Here is a 17,409-nt window from a genome sequence, read left to right as displayed (position 1 = left end):
TGTGTAGTGAGCACTTGTGATGAGCCAGGACTGTGCTAAGCACTCGATCAGCTTAGACCACTTCATTTAATCCTCCATCATGTATTCTTCCACTAATATTGCTCTAGACCCAGGGGGTAAACTGAGGAGCAGGACAGACCAGGCCCTGGCCTTTGTGGAACCGCCATTCCAGGCAGAGGAGACAGAAAATCAACACAGAAGTCATATCATTTCGTTGTTGATGAGTGCTATGACAAAATAATAAACAGAGAGCCTGGGAACTGCTTCGCAGAAGGCGTCAGAGAAAGCTTCTCTGAGGAGCCTGAAAGATAAAAAGGAGAGAATCATGCAAATATCAAAATATGAAACATGAGGAGCAGAGGGGAAGCTGGGGAGGGAACATTCCACGCAGAGAGAGTGGCCAGTGCACAGGCCCTGGGAAGGGGAAAGGTGCCGTGACCCAGAAACTGCCAGGGACAGGGAGGAGAGGGAACTGAGGTCCTAGCAAGGCCATTTGTCAGACCTTGCGGACCCCGGGGGATTTTGTTCTGTTGGCAAGGCTGGACAGAACGCCTAATTCTTGACCCTCCACCAGCTGCGTTTCCATGAGACATCTGTGTGTGTGCCAGGCACCACGCTAGAGGAAAGGAAAGGGTGGCAAGCTTCCCCAACCCGCCCACCTCTGGGGAAAGGGTGTTGTGCTTAGTGAACTGGTTATCCGGGACTTTCCAGTGGGCAATGGACTTATCATTTGTGTTCTTAACAGCAGCACCTCACTTCTCTGAGGAATTGTTCGCTAGATGCTGTGCTCACCCTCACAGCCCCAGCTAGTGGGGGCAACTGTTACCCCACCTTTGGTGAAGCAACAGATTATAAAACAGAGAGTGATGGCCAGACACAGTGGCTCACACTTGTAATCCCAGCACCTTGGGAGGCCAAGGCGGGCAGATCATGAGGTCAGGAGTTCAAGACCAGCCTGGCCAATATGGTGAAATCCTGTTTCTACTAAAAATACAAAAATCAGCTGGGCTTGGTGGCGCACACCTGTATTCCCAGCTACTCGGGATGCTGAGGCAGGAGAATCACTTAAACCTGGCAGGCAGAGGTTGCAGTGAGCCGAGATTGTGCCACTGCACTCCAGCCTGGGCGACGGAGTGAGACTCCATCTCAAAAACAAACAAACAAACAGGGAGTGACATGCTCTGATTTATGCTTTCACAGAATGATGGCTTCAGCTGCACACACACACCTTACTTCCTTTAGCCCTGTGCAGTGGGAGTGCTTATCACACACACACACACACACACACACACACACACACCGTGCCCCAAGGCCCCACAGCTGTCAGGGGCAGAGCCACAGTTCAAGCCCAAGGTTTCTTCAGGCTTAACCTCTGCTACAAGCTGGCATCACAGAGAAGGAAGGGGCTGGCAGATGAGGAGGAGGGTGACTGCCGGGGGCACTTTGAGAACTTGGCCCCAGGCCTGGAATCCGGCCTCCAGATATTTTCTTGGCCTGAGCCCAGACCAGCTGGCCTCCAGCCCTCCCAGGCAGCCTGCTGCCCAGGCGTCTGCTCTCAGAGTTCCTGCTGTGGGAGAGTCCCAGACCCCAAGAATCTTCAAAGGTCTATTATTAATGGGGCTGTCCAGCCGAGGCGGACATCCCCACGCAGCCCTCCCAGAGCTCTGCACCTCAGCCAGCCCCCGGCCTCCACTGTCTGGCCCTGTCTGCTGAGCAGTGCCCAGCAAGGCAAGAAGTCCAAGTCCTGCGTGCTGGGCCAGCCAGAGGTCACCTGCCGCACCTGAGCTACCGGTGTGTGATGAGAGGACTGCCCTGCGTCTTCCCCCCTTTCCCAGCTGCCTCAGTTTCCCTTCCTGAGAGAGGCAGCGTTCTGGGAGGTGAGGAGCTGCAGGGACCCAAGAAAGGCATGGGAGCCGCCTGGGGACACTGGCCCCTCTGTCAGGATCAATCGCCCTAAGCCTGTCTGAGGCGCTCTGGGCTTAGGAGCAGCTGTGAAAGCCGCCTTTGTGCCGGGGAGAATGAGCCGCAAGAGGACAGGGGGCCCTGGCCCCGGAAGCCCCTCAGGTCCCGGCTCCTGAAATCCACGCCAGCAGGAAGGACCCGACCCCGGCCTGGTCCCTGCAGCCCACCCAGGCCTGGTGCCCACCTCGTGCCATGGGAGCAGCCCAGGGGAAGAAGGTAGGAGCCCCCAAGCGTCCTGTTGGGGCCCTGGACATGGGAAGGGAAAGTGGACCTAGCAAGTGGGAGCCCTGACCCACCTACCCTGGAGCTTCCGCTGGCACTGCCCACCAACCCTCCTCCTGGCACTCACAGCCAAGACGTGCAGCTAGAAAGCTGGCGGGGGCTCAGGGCAAAACCAGCATCCTATCTCTCCATCTCTAGGACAGACTTGGGGACAGCTGAATCTCTCTGGCTCCCTGGTATTAGCCACACACTTCTTTACTTCCCTGAGTAAAAGCTCCCAGGGTGCCCCTTCCCCAGGAGAGTATCTGACGCAGGTGGATACAGGGGAAAGATCTTAAAATTATTATGATTATTATTATAAGTTGGCTAACCAGCTGTTACTAGTTGTAGGGCAATGGGCAAGTTATTTAAGCTTTCTGTACCTCATTTCCTCACCTGTAAAATAGGGCCAATAATAATCACTACCTTGGAAAATCGTTGTGAAAATTATATGAATGAAAGTGTTTAGAACACTGCCTGCCACTGTGTAGAGGCTCCGCTCCTTTGTTAGCAGAATTCTATTCATGTTATTATCCCTCACCTTCTAAGCCTGAGCTCTCAGCTGGGGGTTTGTAGACAGCACTGCCTGAGCAGTGTTTCTGGAAATGCACTCCTTGGACACCTGCATCAGCATCGTGGGGTGGGGAGGAGGAGGGAGCTTGGGAAACAGTCACTTTCTCGGGACCCATCAGACCTCCTGGATCAGTGGGGGCAAAGAGGGGAGGGGCCTGCATGTACTCACCAGCTCTGGGGATTGTGGGACTGTGGCACAGGAGCTCACTGCTCTCCGCCCACAACCCAGTACTGCCACCCCGGGGCGTGGTCAGGCTGCGGAGTCCCAGCTCCACCACCCACCTACTGTGGCAAGGACCTGAACCCCACTGGACCTCCGCTTTTTGTCTGTGAAATGGGTTTGGTACCTGCTTTGCGGGAGGTTCAGTAAGATGATGCCTGTGAATGCTTAGTGCAGTGCGCTACCCGACGCCCAGAGGATCCCCGATAAACACGGGACTCTGATCATCAGACAACCAGGGATGATCTATTCCATCAAGGCTGAGACACTCAGAGAAGAAGTCATTTCCTAGCCAGGGTCATGCAGCTAGTGGGGGAAAGAGCACGGTGGTGGTGGTGATTTGGAAAGGGGAGCTTTATTTCTCATAAAGCTTTGCAGCCTCCCGGGTGGCCATTCCGACAGGCCGGGAAACATGGCCTCTGGCCGGAAGCCAGAAACTGATACTTTGAGGAAGAGGCAAAGGGAATTGAAATGTATGCTGAGCACCGTGGCCAAATATGCATATTCAATAAGCTGTGGGGGGAGTCATGCATATTTATGAAGGGAGAAACGTGTGCATGCACAGTTGAGCTTCATGCCTCTTATGGGCCCTGTGTACAAAAAAGTGCTGGCCTTAGTGTGATCGGAGGTGGAATTTTCAGCCCTCTGATGTCAAAGGTGAAGCAGGGGGCATGAAAACCCTCACTGTGCATCCTCTGCAGACTGGCTAGAACCTCTCCATGTTTGGTGTTCTCTTATCAAGAAAGAATGCTGGTGAGTTTTTGTGTCAAAACCGTAAAAGGGAGGGGCAGTTGGCTGAAATCAGCATGGAGTCTTTTGAAAAGACCGGCTTCTGTTTAGCTCTTAGGGAAGAAAGTCTAATGGAAGTTATCAAGGAACAGGGCACCACAGGGTGTGTGCGACCTCCCATCCTGCCATGGCCAGAAACTTTTCAAGATTTCTCTGGGGTCCCCTTGGTCAAGCGGGGGTCCGTTCAGTCACTTGTGGGGGTTAAAGTTTTATTTTTATTTCTCATTTTTATTGGGAAGGGTTTTGACCCCACTCTGCTTGATGCCAAACAAGCCAGCCCATCCCACCCTTCCTGGTCCGTAGCCCTGTCCACGGCATCTTCATCGACCCCCACCTCAACCTCCCACAGGAGGCTGTTGATCGGTCACCTGCTGCCCTGTGCCAGTGCCAAGGTCTGTGTGGACCTGGAGCCAAGGATGAGGAGACACAGTCCCTGCCTTTGAGCCTGTCCCTGTCAATCGCAGAGACTGCCAGGCAAGCAAACAATAGTCAGGAGTGTATGTGACAGTTGAAGCGGAGGGGACTGGGCACATGACCCCTGGCCCCAGAGTCAAAACACAACGTTGTTGTGTCTATTTTTCTTAGGCAAGGTCTGGACTTTGCTTTGAGGTGAAGTCACCTTTGTTCCCTGAGGAGTATCAGGAGCATGGATTTTGCCTAGAATTCTAAGCCCACACTGGCAGAGGATGGAAGGGATCACGTGGTTTGTTGAGGCCAACCAGAGCCCACCCTTAAAGTCAGAGATCCGTCCCCTAATGGCATGGCTGCTGCTCAATGGAAAGGAGGGTGGGTGCTGGACATTTCATTGTAATGGCCCCCGTGGAGGAGAGACTCCAGCTGTGGTGTGGGCAGAGAGAATGGAAGAACACTGAAAGGGTCGAGGGTGTGACAGATGGACCACTGGGTCAGGAGTCAAAGGGCAGACATCACTGCTTCTGTTCTTAGGCAGGGCCTGACCTTTCCCTGGACTTGGCATTTTTTAAAACCTGCCACTATCAAGGGTACCAAGGGGGGGGGGGGTACCCTGGCCACTGTCAGAGTTTTTGCAAGAAGGTATTTTAACACAGAGAAGCAATGCCTCTAACACTGTTTGGAACATTCCAGAAGCTTCAACAATTGACTGGTTGGGCATGCATTGACACTGGAGAGATGAGTGCAAGCCAGATGTCTGGATGGGAGCCACATTTTAAGCCAGCATTACCCAGCAAGGCCACAGGTCCTGGGGCAGCAATGGGTTCAAGAAAAGCACCCTCCATGGGCCTCAGACACCAGCCAGTTCACAGAGACCAACAGAGTGTGGGCGTGCCATCCTCCATGCCAATCAGCAGCGGCCAGTGCCCTCCCCAGGAGACAGGACACAACCACAAGCTTCCAGAGGCTGCCCCTGCACAAGTCCAGCACCCCAGGCTGCGATCGTAATGCCACCCTTAAAGGGGCTACTTAAAAAAAATGTTCCTGAGCACAACTCACATGCACTGCCACTTCTGCACCAATTCATTCATTCAATCTTGAAACAGTTCTCGGACGTGGAGAGTTTCATTACCCAGAAATCCAGAGGCATGGAGAGGTTAAGCAAGAGGCTCAAGGTCACCCACCTAGTAAGGGTGGAGTTAACATTTGACCCAGGCCGCCCTAAGAGGCTGGCCTCTCAAACAGCAAACCCCCTGCCGGCACTTCTGAAGGTGGAAACACAGCTGTGCCCACATCCCACCTGGAGCCGCTGTCGGGCAACTCACTTAACCCCTCTGAGCCTCAGTTTCCTCAGCTGTCAAACGGCATGACGATTTGCCTTCCACAGTAGGCTGGGGCGAGGTGCCCGTCGTCCGGTGCCTGTGCAGGAAAAAGCACGTGGTCCTGTTGCTGCTGCTCTAGAGGCTGGAGGTGGAGCTTCCGCAGGGTGGGAGGCGGCAGCACAGCCCCCTGGAGGCTTCACTTGGCTTTTGTTCTCTAAAACGTTTCTCCAATCCCAGCACCATCCAGGTTGTTCGTGGCCCTGAAAGAGTCCTGTCCTCTGAGCCTGTTGTTTACCAAGACGCTCGCTTTGCATTTGTCTTCCTTAGAAGATAGGTGCCTTGACTGAAACAAAAGGGAGAAAAAATAGAAGCGCTACAGCTAAATTTGATGAATGGCCTGAAAGGGCGTGTTCATTCTGACGGAGCCCAGAGGCACACATCCGGCTGTGTCCTGCTGACTCCCTGAGCAATTTTCCCCTCCAATGATGGATGGTCCTGCCTGGTGCTCGGGGCCGCCCAGCCCAGCAGAGGATTCCAGCTCGATGGGCCCATGAGGACCTTATCAGGAAGCCCTCGCGGCCCGTGCCAGCCCATCACCCCCACTCTGCCCACCGCCTCAGACAGCTTCTCTGAGGGCAATGGAGCCTTATACCTCACTCCTGGGTGCTGTGGGGACTCCACAACTGAGTTCCCAAAGGACTCCTGGACCCACAGTGGGAGGCTGGAGGACAAGAGGAGAAATGCGTCAGGAGCTCATGAGGGTGAGGAAAATGTACCCCTCAAACAAAGGCAGAGCCCTCTTCCTGCCCAGCAGCCTCCCCACTGGGCCCTGGTCTCCAGGATCATTCTGGCCTCTCCACCTTCGCTCACTCCATCTGCCTGGAACCCCTCCCGGCTTCTATCCACTGCCAGCACTTCCCTGCGTTCCGGTCTCAGGACTTGCCCCACCTGCTCTTGTGAGTCTCTGACCACAATGTGAATTGAATTCCAATTGCACTGACACATATTCCATCCCAAAGTGTGAGTGAAGATGACGAAGAGGAGGGATGTCAATTATCAAGCTCCAACCCCGCCAGCAGCCACTATGCTAAATGCTTTTTTGGGGGGTAGGGATATAGAGTCTTGCTCTATCACCCAAGCTAGAGTGCAGTGGCACAATCTCAGCCCATTACACCTCCCCCTCCCAGATTCAAGCGATTCTCCTGCTTCAGCCTCACAAGTAGCTGGGATTACAGGTGCGCATCATAACACCCAGCTAAATTTTTGTATTTTTAGTAGAGATGAGGTTTCATCACATTGGCCAGGCTGGTCTTGAACTACTGCCTTCAAGTGATCTACCCACCTCAGCCTCCCAAAGTGCTGGGATCACAGGTGTGATTCCCTGTGCCCAGCCCGAAACGCTTTTTCATGCTGTCCCTTCAGCATATCCACAGCCCAGCAAAGTGGAGGCTGCTGTACCCACTTCATGGATGGGCACCACTCAAAACTGCTCTGCCTTTCATGCCAAATCCAGTCATTACTGGCCTGGGCGTCAGTGCAATTCCCAAGACCTCTGCCCCACCTGACACTGAGGTAGGCATATAATCCTCACAAATGCCCCATGAAAGGGCTAACACTCTCATGCCCATTTTACAGGTCAAAACACTGAGGCTCAGAGATCACAAGTAAGGAAGTGGCAGGGCTAGTGGTTGCACTGAGCTGTGCCTAGCCAGGCAGCACTCTCTTGGGCCAGGCACATTGCATCCTGAGCTCCAGTTTCCCCACCACGCTGCAAACCCCATTATGCAGATGAAGAAACTGAGACACAAGCTTCAAAGTCAAGGTTGTTTGGAAAGTATCCAGACTCAGGGAGAAGAGGCCTGGGGCCAAGTGGAGGCTCTGGCACTCTCTGGGTGATGTTTAAGCTCTGCTTTCCTGCTCTGTAAAATGGGGATAAAAAACAGTACCCACTTTAGTACCATCAGTGTCAGAACTAAATGATCAAGTTTCTGACGAGCCTGGATGCATTCTTCCCCTTGGGTCTCAGTGTCCCCATCTGGGAATAGAGAGGTTTGGATTAAATGATTCCCAATGCCCTCCCCAACCATGGTAAAAATGACAAACTCCAGTTTTCTTTTGAGGAGGGGTGGGTGCCTTTCTGGACCTTTTAGCTGAAGAGATGAGTTGAGCCCAGGAGTTTAAGACCAGCCTGGGCAACATAGTGAGACCTCATCTCTACAAAAAAAAGAAAAATTAATTAGCCGGGTGTGGTGGTACACACTGTAGTCCCAGCCACTCAGGAGGCTGAAGCAGGAGGATTGCTTGAGCCCAGGAGGTTGAGGCTACAGTGAGCTATGACGGCACCACCGCACTCCATCCTGGGCGACAGAATAAGATCTTGTCTCAAAGAAAAAAAAAATCACAACTACGTTTCTGCCTGAGACTCTTTGACCAAAGAGAACATTCTTTTTCTCTCTCTTCTTTCTTTTGCTCATTATTCAAAATAGAGTTGAAAGAGAGAGAAAGAGAAATACAGAGACACAGAGACAAAGACACAAGAGGCAAGGCACAAAGAGAAAGTCCGCCAGAAACAGAATTGAAGAAACTCCAAACCTGTCCCCCTGACTTTGCCCCATGCCCCGACACCCTCCAGGCGCCCAGCGGGGCCCTTCATCACTCCCAGATGTTCTAAGACCTCAAAAGAGGAAGAGTTCACAGGGGGCCAAGATGGCCACTTTCCCCCATCCTCCGGGCCTCAGGGCCAAGTCTCATTTCCCAGATAGTAGAGAGAAGGAAATCATTTTAATTCTTTTTAAATGCACTATTAGTCCACCTCCTCCTAGTCCAGTCTTCCTCGTTCACGAATAAGAAATAAAATATTCACCTCAGAGACCCTGAATGAGGGACCCTGGACAAGATGGCCTCCCTGTCTGGGCTCCACGTCAAAGCAGGGAAGGTAGCTGTGTTGCTCACTGGTTTAGGAGTAAAGTGAGGCAGGGGAGAAGAGCGGGCAGCAACAGTCATTCTTCAGATGGCCAACTCGACCCCAGGTGAAGAGCCAGGGCCTCATGCGAGCAGCATCGCTGGCTTCTCTGAGCAGCCTGGCATGGGTAGCTTTCCCCATTTCACAGCCTCGAAGGGCCCAGACAAGATCATGCTGTGCAAAAGCAGGCTGGTGCTCAGATTCCTCCAGGTGCACCAACAGCCAAGGCCGTGCAGAAACCTCGCACAGCACAGCCAACCTGGGCCTACACCGTTCAGCCTCACTCGGTCCTTCCCGTCTGTAAAATGGGCACGTCCCGATCATAAACATAAGAACTTCCATGGAATCCCCACCACAAACCCAGCCTCAAAGGCATCGGTGTCCCCACTTCACCAAAGCAGACACCCAGCTTAAAGAGGTTGAGTTGATGGCTCAAGTTCACAGAGCCAACAAGTGTCAGAGCTGGGACTTGAACCCCAATACTTCTGGCTCCACAGCCCACGTTCTCATCGACTTGTTTTTCAAGCATCAGGATTGAAGCTGTTCATTTCAAGCCAGAATAAATCTTCACCTTTTGCAAGGCAGAGTTAATAGCAGGCAGTGGCTCCAGTCCCCCGGGAGTAGCACCAAAGAGAGGCCTAAAGTTCAGGAGAATTTAATTTCTATCTTGAAAGGCTTTGGAGGTGGGGGCAGGAGGGGCCAAATCAAAAGCTGGCTTTCTTGCAGGCAGAAACCCAAAAACGCAGCTCCCTCCCTGGGCCCCAGGGATCAGCTTTCAGAACACTGTGTCTCCCAAACCGACATAAACAAGGGGCTTTGTGTAAGTGAGAGATCAGATCTCAGGGCCTGGGGTGGAGAGAAAGGGCGAGGAGCTGGAACTTTCTTTTTCATCTAAAATCTAAGATGACAGAGGCTGCCCTGGGGAAGCTGGAAGATCCTGGCTTGGTCTAGGTGACATCCCGATTCTCAGGAAACTCAGGACGGGGCCTGAGGTGTCCCATAGGAATAATGTTACATCCAGAACCTGCAGGAACTCAGAACTCAGCCAGAAAGGAGGTGGTGTCTGCCCTTTTGAGAGACCACCCGGAGATTTGTCTCTACCCACCTGAGCTCTGGGAACAGCTTGGGGTCATTCTGGGGTGTATGCTGTGGCTCAAGTTGAGAAAGAGGCTGCCATTGAGACCTGAAGGCCCTGAACCGGCCAGCGTCTATGAAGGTCCCATGATGACTCTGCAATCACCAGCAGGCCCTGTGAAGTGGCACGTGTTTCCTGAGGTGGCCAGAACAAATGTCCAGAAACTGGGTAGCGGAAAACAACAGTTTACTCTCGCACAGTTCTGGAGGTTAGCAGCTGAAATCAGGGTGTCGACGGGGTGTGCTCCTCGGAGGGCGCTAGGGGCATCTGTTCCATGACCTTCTTAGTCTTTGGTGTTGCCTGCAATCCACGGTGTTCTGCCTGTCATCACGTGGTGTGTGTGTGTGTGTGTGTGTGTGTGTGTGTGTGTGTGTTCTCTTCTTATAAGGACACCAGTCAGATTCAATCAAGTTAAGATGAGGTCTTTAGACCTACAAGCAGGACTACAAGGTAGATCTTTAGGCCTACCCTAAAGACCTCACCTTAACTTGGTTACGTCTGCTTTCCAAATCCACATTTGGAAATAAAGTCACATTCACAGGTAGGGGCTAGGATTTTCAACATTCCTTGTGGGGGACACAATTCAGCCCATAACAGTGACGCCTGGCCCCCTGGACCTGTGGACTTGGCAAATGCTCTTCTCGGGCACCTGAAGTTCTACATTCCTTTGGCTGAGACCCATCCATCCTCTGCCAGCTGCTCTCCTGGGGCCTCAAGTCCAATGTAGCTCCTGTCCAGCTGCAGTGGGTTCCCATACTGCAGAGCCAGAATGAGCTACTTTAATTCTGAATCTGATCCTCCCTTCTGGGCAAAAGCCTTCAAGAGCAGTTACAAGGAAATCCACAGGCCCAGCTGATCATGCTCTGGGCTCCCTACTCCAGACACCCTGGGCTCCACAGGTGTCTCTGACAGGCCCATCTCTTCCCCAGCTCAGAGCCTTCGTCTCCACTGTTTCCTCGACCTGTGCACCTTTACCCAGGTCTCCTTACGACTGACTTCTTCTGGCTTCAGCTCAGAGGCAGGTCTTCTCTGTCTCTGTCACCCAGGCTGGAGTGCAGTGGTGTGATCCTGGCTCATTGCAACCTCTGCCTTCAGGCCTCAAGTGATCCTCCTACCTCAGCCGCCTGAGTAGCTGGGATTACAGGCACATATTACCATGCCCAACTAATTTTTGTCTTTTTTGTAAACACGGTCTCTCACCATGCTGCACGGGCTGGTCTCGAACTTCTGGGCTCGAGTAATCCATATACCTCAGCCCCCCAAAGTGCTGGGATTACAGGTGTGAGCCACTGTGCCCGACCTCTGTCTTCCCTCCAGCTAAAATCCCCCCACGTTGTCCCAAGTCCCACAGTTGCTTCACAGAGCTGGCCACCATCTGAAATTACCTTCTTTGGTTATTTCATTAACTGTTTCAAATCTAGCTTTCCCCCATCAGCAAGTTGGCTCTGTAAGGCCACAAGAAAATCTTTAGATTCAAATGACAATTAAAATACCATATATTGAAACTTGGAGGAAGCAGTTAAAATTGTACTTAAGGAGAAGGTCATAGTTTTAAATGCGCATCAAAAACAAGACTGATGTTTACTGAGCTAAATGTCAAAGTTACAAAGTCGGTAACAGAATAACAGAACCAATCTAAAGAATGTAAAAGTAACGACAAATTAAAATAAGCACCAAAATCAAAGAAGAAAAATACATGACATTGAAGATGGCCAAAAGTTGGTTCCTTTAAAAAGATAATAGAGTATGATGTAGCTGGCTTTCAGAAACATCTAGAAAATATTGTTGAATAAAATTGGCTTGGGCCAGACGTGGTACCTCACGTCTATAATCCCAGCACTTTGGAATGGCAAGGTGGGTAGATCACTTCAGGTCAGGAGATTAAAACTAGCCTAGCCAACATAGTGACACTCCATCTCTACTAAAAATACAAAAATTAGCCAGATGTGTTAGTTTGTGCCTGTAATTCCTGCTACTCAGGAGGCTGAGGTGGGAGCATCGCTTGAACCCAGGAGGTGGAGGTTGCAGTGAGCCGAGATAGTACCACTGCACTCCACCAGTCTGGGGAACAGATTGAATTGGCGGGGTGCAGCGTCTCATACCTGTAATCTCAGCACTTTGGGAGGCTGAGGTGGGTGGATCATTTGAGGCCAGGAGTTCAAGACCAGCCTGACCAACATGGCAAAACCCCATCGCTACTAAAAATATATAAATGAGCCGGGCATGGTGGCAAGCACCTGTAATCCCAGCTACTCAGGAGGCTGAGGCAGGAGTATGACTTGAACCCAGGAGGAAGAGGTTGCAGTGAGCCAAGATCACACCACTACACTCCAGTCTGAGCAACAAGAGCAAAACTCCATCTCAAAAGAAGAGAGAGAGAGAGAAATTGAATCATTGGTGAGTCCTATTAAACTTTAGAGAAATTCATCAGTTTAGTTTTAGACAAAGCCGTCTACATAATAGAAAATGAGGGAACACTTCCCACTTTATTTTATAATAATAAAATAACTGATATCAAAATGCAACAAGGACAATGAAAGAAAAGTAAATTACAGACCAATTCACTCATGACATAGATTTAAAACAAACAAACAAAAAAAACCCTAAGCAGGACTCCAAAATCCCACAGCCAGGACCTGGCAGCATAGAAATTCTTTTTTGACACATCACACTACACCTCCTCTCAGCCCTGAAATGGCCACGGGCTCTCTTTCCTTTGAAGCCAGAGCCGGGCCAGAGTCAACGGAAAGTTTCTGTGGCAGATTTTCCAGGGATCTCCCATTCAGGCTCAGCCAGGGGAACACTAGAGAGAGACTGACTTCCTCTGGTGACTGATGCTAGTCCGGTCCAGCCCACTGGCACTTCCCAGGCACAGCAGGCTCCAGGGAGTTGTGGCACCTGCAGGAGCCGGAGACAGAAGGCTGTCTGAGGCAGGTGTAACATATAGACCGTGGGCAGGCCATAAGGGCTGGACTTCCCGCCTTCTGCCTCCCGCCCAGCAGTCTCCACTAACCCAAGGCAAAGGCTCGGCAGCTGTGAGCAGCTGAGCACTTGGGAGGGTTGAGCCTCCCCAAGACTCACCTCTCGCAGGGAGATATAGCCCTAGAGTATCCAATCCTAGGGAGAGGAATATCAGGGAAGCCTTCCTGGAGGAGGTGCCATCTATGCAGAGTCCCAAAGGAAGGAGCCAGGCAAAGAGGAGAGCAACAGTGTTTCGGGTAGAAAGATCTGCTTGTACAAAGGCCAGAGGAGAGAGGCCCTGTTGGCACTCAGAGCACTGAGAGCAACTTGGTAAGGCCAGAACAGCAGGCAGGAGCTGGGCAGGCCAGGACGAGGGGTGAGTGCTGTAAGAGGGATGACACAGGGGCCAGAGGTTGATGGAGTGTGGGGAACCAGGCCAAGGAGCTAGGCATGGGAGGGCTGAGGTCAGCTCTAGCACAGTGTGAGAAGCCTGAGCAGTGAAGTCGGACAACCCACAATTTGACTCTTGCTCCCCTTCTCACTAGCTCTGTAACCTTGTCCACCTCCTTGACCTCCCTTAGCCTCAGCTTCCTCATCTGTAAAATGGGTCAGTAATAGAATCTTCTGAGCACAGTCTTTGACACATAGTGTGAGCTCAACAAATGGCTGCTTTTTTTGTTGGTGTTATCCAACAGAACAGGCAGTTGACTCCCTTGGGCTGGACTTCAGGGCAAAGTCGTGGCTGGCAATATGGAGCTGCCAACCATCAGCAGGACACGTCCTTCCAGAGAGGCGGTAACTAAAGCCCCAGTGGAGAAGGTAATGGGGAAGACAGCTGTAGAAACCATTCCCTGCACACCCTCAATTCCCACATCGCAGGAGTGCAGAGTCAACTAGAGTTGCTTCCTAGGAGGGAAGAGACCCACATGGCTGCTGGTACAATCAAAATAAACGTGACTCTGAACTGTGCATAAAGAAGACTGATAACAGGCAGGAGCAGAGGATGATAGGTGATTTGATTTTTTCCTCTTTATTTTCCAATACTTTCCACAATACTTTTTTTTTATTTTAAAAAGTGAACGTGGCTTCTGTCATTTTTCAAACTTTTCTTATTTCTTCATTTCTCAAATAATACATTCTTATTGTAGAAAAATGAGAAATATAATCACTGCAACACTGTGGTGTGAATCTGTGCAGATTTTTACCCTTCTACCTGGTTACCTGGGTCCTTTTTTTTTTTTTTTTTTTTTTTTTAGAGACAGGGTCTGCCTCTGTCGCCAGGGCTGGAGTGCAGTGGTGTGATCACGGCTCACTTCAGCCTCAACCTCCCTAGCTCAAGCGATCCTCCCACCTCAGCCTCCCAAGTAGCTGGGACTATAGGTGCGTGCCACCAGGCCCGGCTACTTTTGTATCTTCTGTAGAGATGAGTTCTCACGATGTTGCCCAGGCTTGTCTCCAACTCCTGGGCTCAAGTGATCTGCCCCCCTCAGCCTCCCAAAGTGCTGGGATTACAAGTCTGGGTCACTGTGCCCAGCCCAAGACATTTTTCATGGTTGCATAGCATTCCACTGATATGAACATGCCACAGTTTTTTTGACCAATCCCTGATTTTTGGATATTTAAGTTGTTTTCATTCCTTCACATCTTAGCAGCTATATTTGGTGCAAATCCTTTATTCTTTCTTTGGAATAAATTTTTACTTTTAGGATCATGGGTGAGTTTCTATGAAGTTAGATGCAAAATGCTGTGTGTATGTCAGGATGTGCAAACCTTCCAAAGAGAGAGAGAACATGGCTTTATCAACTCCTTAAGGAAACTGGTTTTCCAGAGTTAAAAACCTGCTGGGAAAAAAAAAAAAAACTTTCAGTGTGTGACTCATCTCCTCCATCTTCATTCTCACACAGAGCAGTTCAGCAACAATTTCATTTCAAAAAATAATATTTTAGCATTTAGTTAGTAATTACTACATGCAGAGCTCTATCCAAATACTTTACATGCACCATTCTACAACAACCCCATGAAATCGGCACTATAGTTATCCCCATTTTACAGAAGAGAAATGGCTCAGAGAAATCAGGTGCCTTGTGAAGGCCACACAGCAGGTCAATGGGGAACCCAGGAATCAGACTCAGGCAGCCGTCTCAGAGCTCACTCTCTGAGCCACCCACTTGCCGAGGCATCACTGCCCAGTGCAGTGGATGGGGTTCCCAGAACCCAGGAAGCAATCCCTGAAGCACCATTTCCCCAGCTTCTCTCAATCAACTTGTCAAGGCTCTCTGGGCTGAGTTTCCATCAGGAACCTGCCCATATACAGATGCTGCAGAAAATCAACAGTACCTGCCTGATTGGAAGAGCCATCCAGGTTGGGCAAGCATCATACTGGCTGGGCTGGTCCTGCTGATGCCACACCAGGGACACCCTCACTTGCTCTTAATGACACTCTCTCTGGGAATGCAGGGCCAGGTTTCGAGATTCTGCTGATCTTAGACTGGGAGTTGGGAGTGAAGGGGATGGAATTGATGTTGGGGGCCCCTAGGCAGGGCCTCCTTGCACATTCAGGCTTATATTAGTTCATTCTCATTCTGCTATGAAGAAATACCCAAGGCTGGGCAATTTATAAAGAAAAAGAGTTTAATTGACTCACAGTTCCACAAGGCTGGGGAAGCCTCAGAAAACTTACAATCATCGCAGAAGGCAAAGAGAAAGAAAGGCACTTTCTTCACAGGGCGACAGGAAGGAGAAGTGCTGATCAAAGGGAGAAAAGTCCCTTATAAAACCATCAGATCTCATGCGAACTCACTCACTATCATGAAAACAGCATAGGGGTAACCGCCCCCATGATCCAATCACCTCCCATGGGGTCTCCTCCCACGTGGGTTATGGGAACTACAATTCAAGATGAGATTTGAGTGGGAACACAGCCAAATCACTTCAGGGCTTATGTCTGCAGCAGCCCAGACCAAACACAGCATTACCTGGCCTGAAGCAGCCAACTCCAAATGCCAGAAGAGCAGCCAGAGTTTCCTTGAGGTTAACCAGCTACTGCTCCACCCAGCTACTCAGGTGGCAGAGGGTCGCCCTTGGAAATTTGAGAATTCCTCTGGGAATATCAGAGATAAAGCTTTTAACAGATTGATTTATTGAGCACTTACTATGTATCACCTGTGCAAGCAGCTTAAGTTACTTCATTTTCTCAGCAACACTTTTGTGATCCCCATTTCTCAGATGAGAAACTAAGGCATGGAGAAGTTAAGGGGGTGACAGAGCTAGGAAGTGTCAGAGTGGAGATCTACACCAAGCAGCTGAACCTCGAGCCCACAGCCTTCTCCCTCTACCCCTCAGCAAATCCAGGGTCCTCAGGGTCAAGTTCCAAATTTGCACTCTACCACGGACAGTGAGCTCCCCAGGGGCAGGGCCTTCATCCCTGCAGGGCCTTCCTCATCCCTGCCAGCTGAGCCTCATGGATGGACGTAAGGGGTCCTGCATGAGACAAATCTGGGATGCCACTTGCATTGGGAGAGTTACTTACCATCTCTGAGCCTCAGTTTTCTCATCTATGAAAGGGGACTAGCCACTCCCATTTAGTCTGGCGGTTGTACGCGAGTAATGAGATGACTCAGCGCAATGCCTATCCTGTGGTGCTGTATCTGGGAGGCGGAAGTGGTTGTCATTGGTGCTGTTGTCATTTCTATCCTGCACGTGATTCAGCTGCTGTCTCCTCAGATTCATTACTAATCAGTCTCCAGAAGGGAACGTCCTCACGCAGCCTATCTGCGACTAGCAGTGATCGTGATGTGCTGGCCACGTTGTCAGTAACGGGCATCTCCTGCACACTGTATGCCAAGTGCCATTCTAAGCACCTTACATATTAACCAGCCAAGAAATTACCCCAGGAGAGAACAGCTGCCTCCTGCCCCGACCCTCTAGGGAGGAGACAGGAGTCAAGAAGCCATGCCCCGGCCAACCCACGTGTACAAGACCTGCTGTAGGAAGGGATCACAGATGGCCTCATGGGGGGATTTGGGGCCCCAACTTTGGTCCCATATTCATGTCAGGAACCCAGAAAATGACTTGCCCTCCTTCTCAAACCCCTAGGTGACTCTGAGGGCTTGATGAAATCATTGCCAGAGGGCTTGAAAAACAGAAAGAGGCTTTGGGAGATGTTGGGGAAACCTGACTCCATGCCGCCCAAGGGCCTAGGGCAGTGCTCACCATGTGTGTTGACTGACTAAACTTTGCTGACTGTAAGTGATGGCTCCATTTTCAGAGCATAGCAGCTCAGCACTAGGCTGTACCAGCCATCTTTTCATATAGGTATAAGAAGACTAGAAAAATAAATATCAAACGCTAACACTAATAATCTTAATTGAGGAAGGGGCAATGGGGTGAGGAGGGGAGATATCATGGTCACTTTCGTATTTTTTTCCACTTTCTACATAGTCTACAAAAAGCAAGTATCCATTTTACGGTCAGGAGAAAACAAACCTTTCTGTAAGTTTACGACTTGCCTCATTTTACAGAAAAAGAAATGAAGTCTCAGACAGGTTATGCCATTTGCCCAGGACCACACAGCCGGAAGAGGGTGGCTGGGATGGACCTATGCCTGCAGTCTCTTCACCTGCACCTGCTGAGAACCCTGTCCCTTAGTACTGGGGCCATTTCCAGCTCCTGAACCATGAGGCCTCATTGTCCCTTTTCCCATGACCAGGCCCTGAAAATGCTCCCACCCAAGTCCTGCCACCTCCCGCAACTCCTGAGAGAGTCCCCTCTGAGAGCCATGGGTCCCTGCAGATCTCAGAAAAGTGACCGGGGA

The 17,409-nt window shown here is 50.9% G+C and overlaps 1 protein-coding gene across 1 annotated transcript in view; it reads left to right on the top strand.

Moving 5' to 3' along the window:
* Positions 1-1,623: 1,623 nt before the first annotated feature.
* FAM107A (family with sequence similarity 107 member A) overlaps positions 1,624-17,409 on the top strand; it is a 53,510-nt gene continuing 37,724 nt past the window's right edge. The window contains exon 1 of the mRNA XM_010330941.3: positions 1,624-2,178. Coding sequence (XP_010329243.1) covers positions 2,155-2,178 — 24 coding nt within the window. The 5' untranslated portion in view covers positions 1,624-2,154. The remainder of the gene's footprint in view (positions 2,179-17,409) is intronic.

This window comes from Saimiri boliviensis, chromosome 8 (assembly GCF_048565385.1).
Source record: "Saimiri boliviensis isolate mSaiBol1 chromosome 8, mSaiBol1.pri, whole genome shotgun sequence".
NCBI lineage: Eukaryota > Metazoa > Chordata > Mammalia > Primates > Cebidae > Saimiri > Saimiri boliviensis.
The sequence above is the reverse complement of the archived record's forward strand: the minus strand, read 5'-3'. Positions and strand labels throughout refer to the sequence as shown.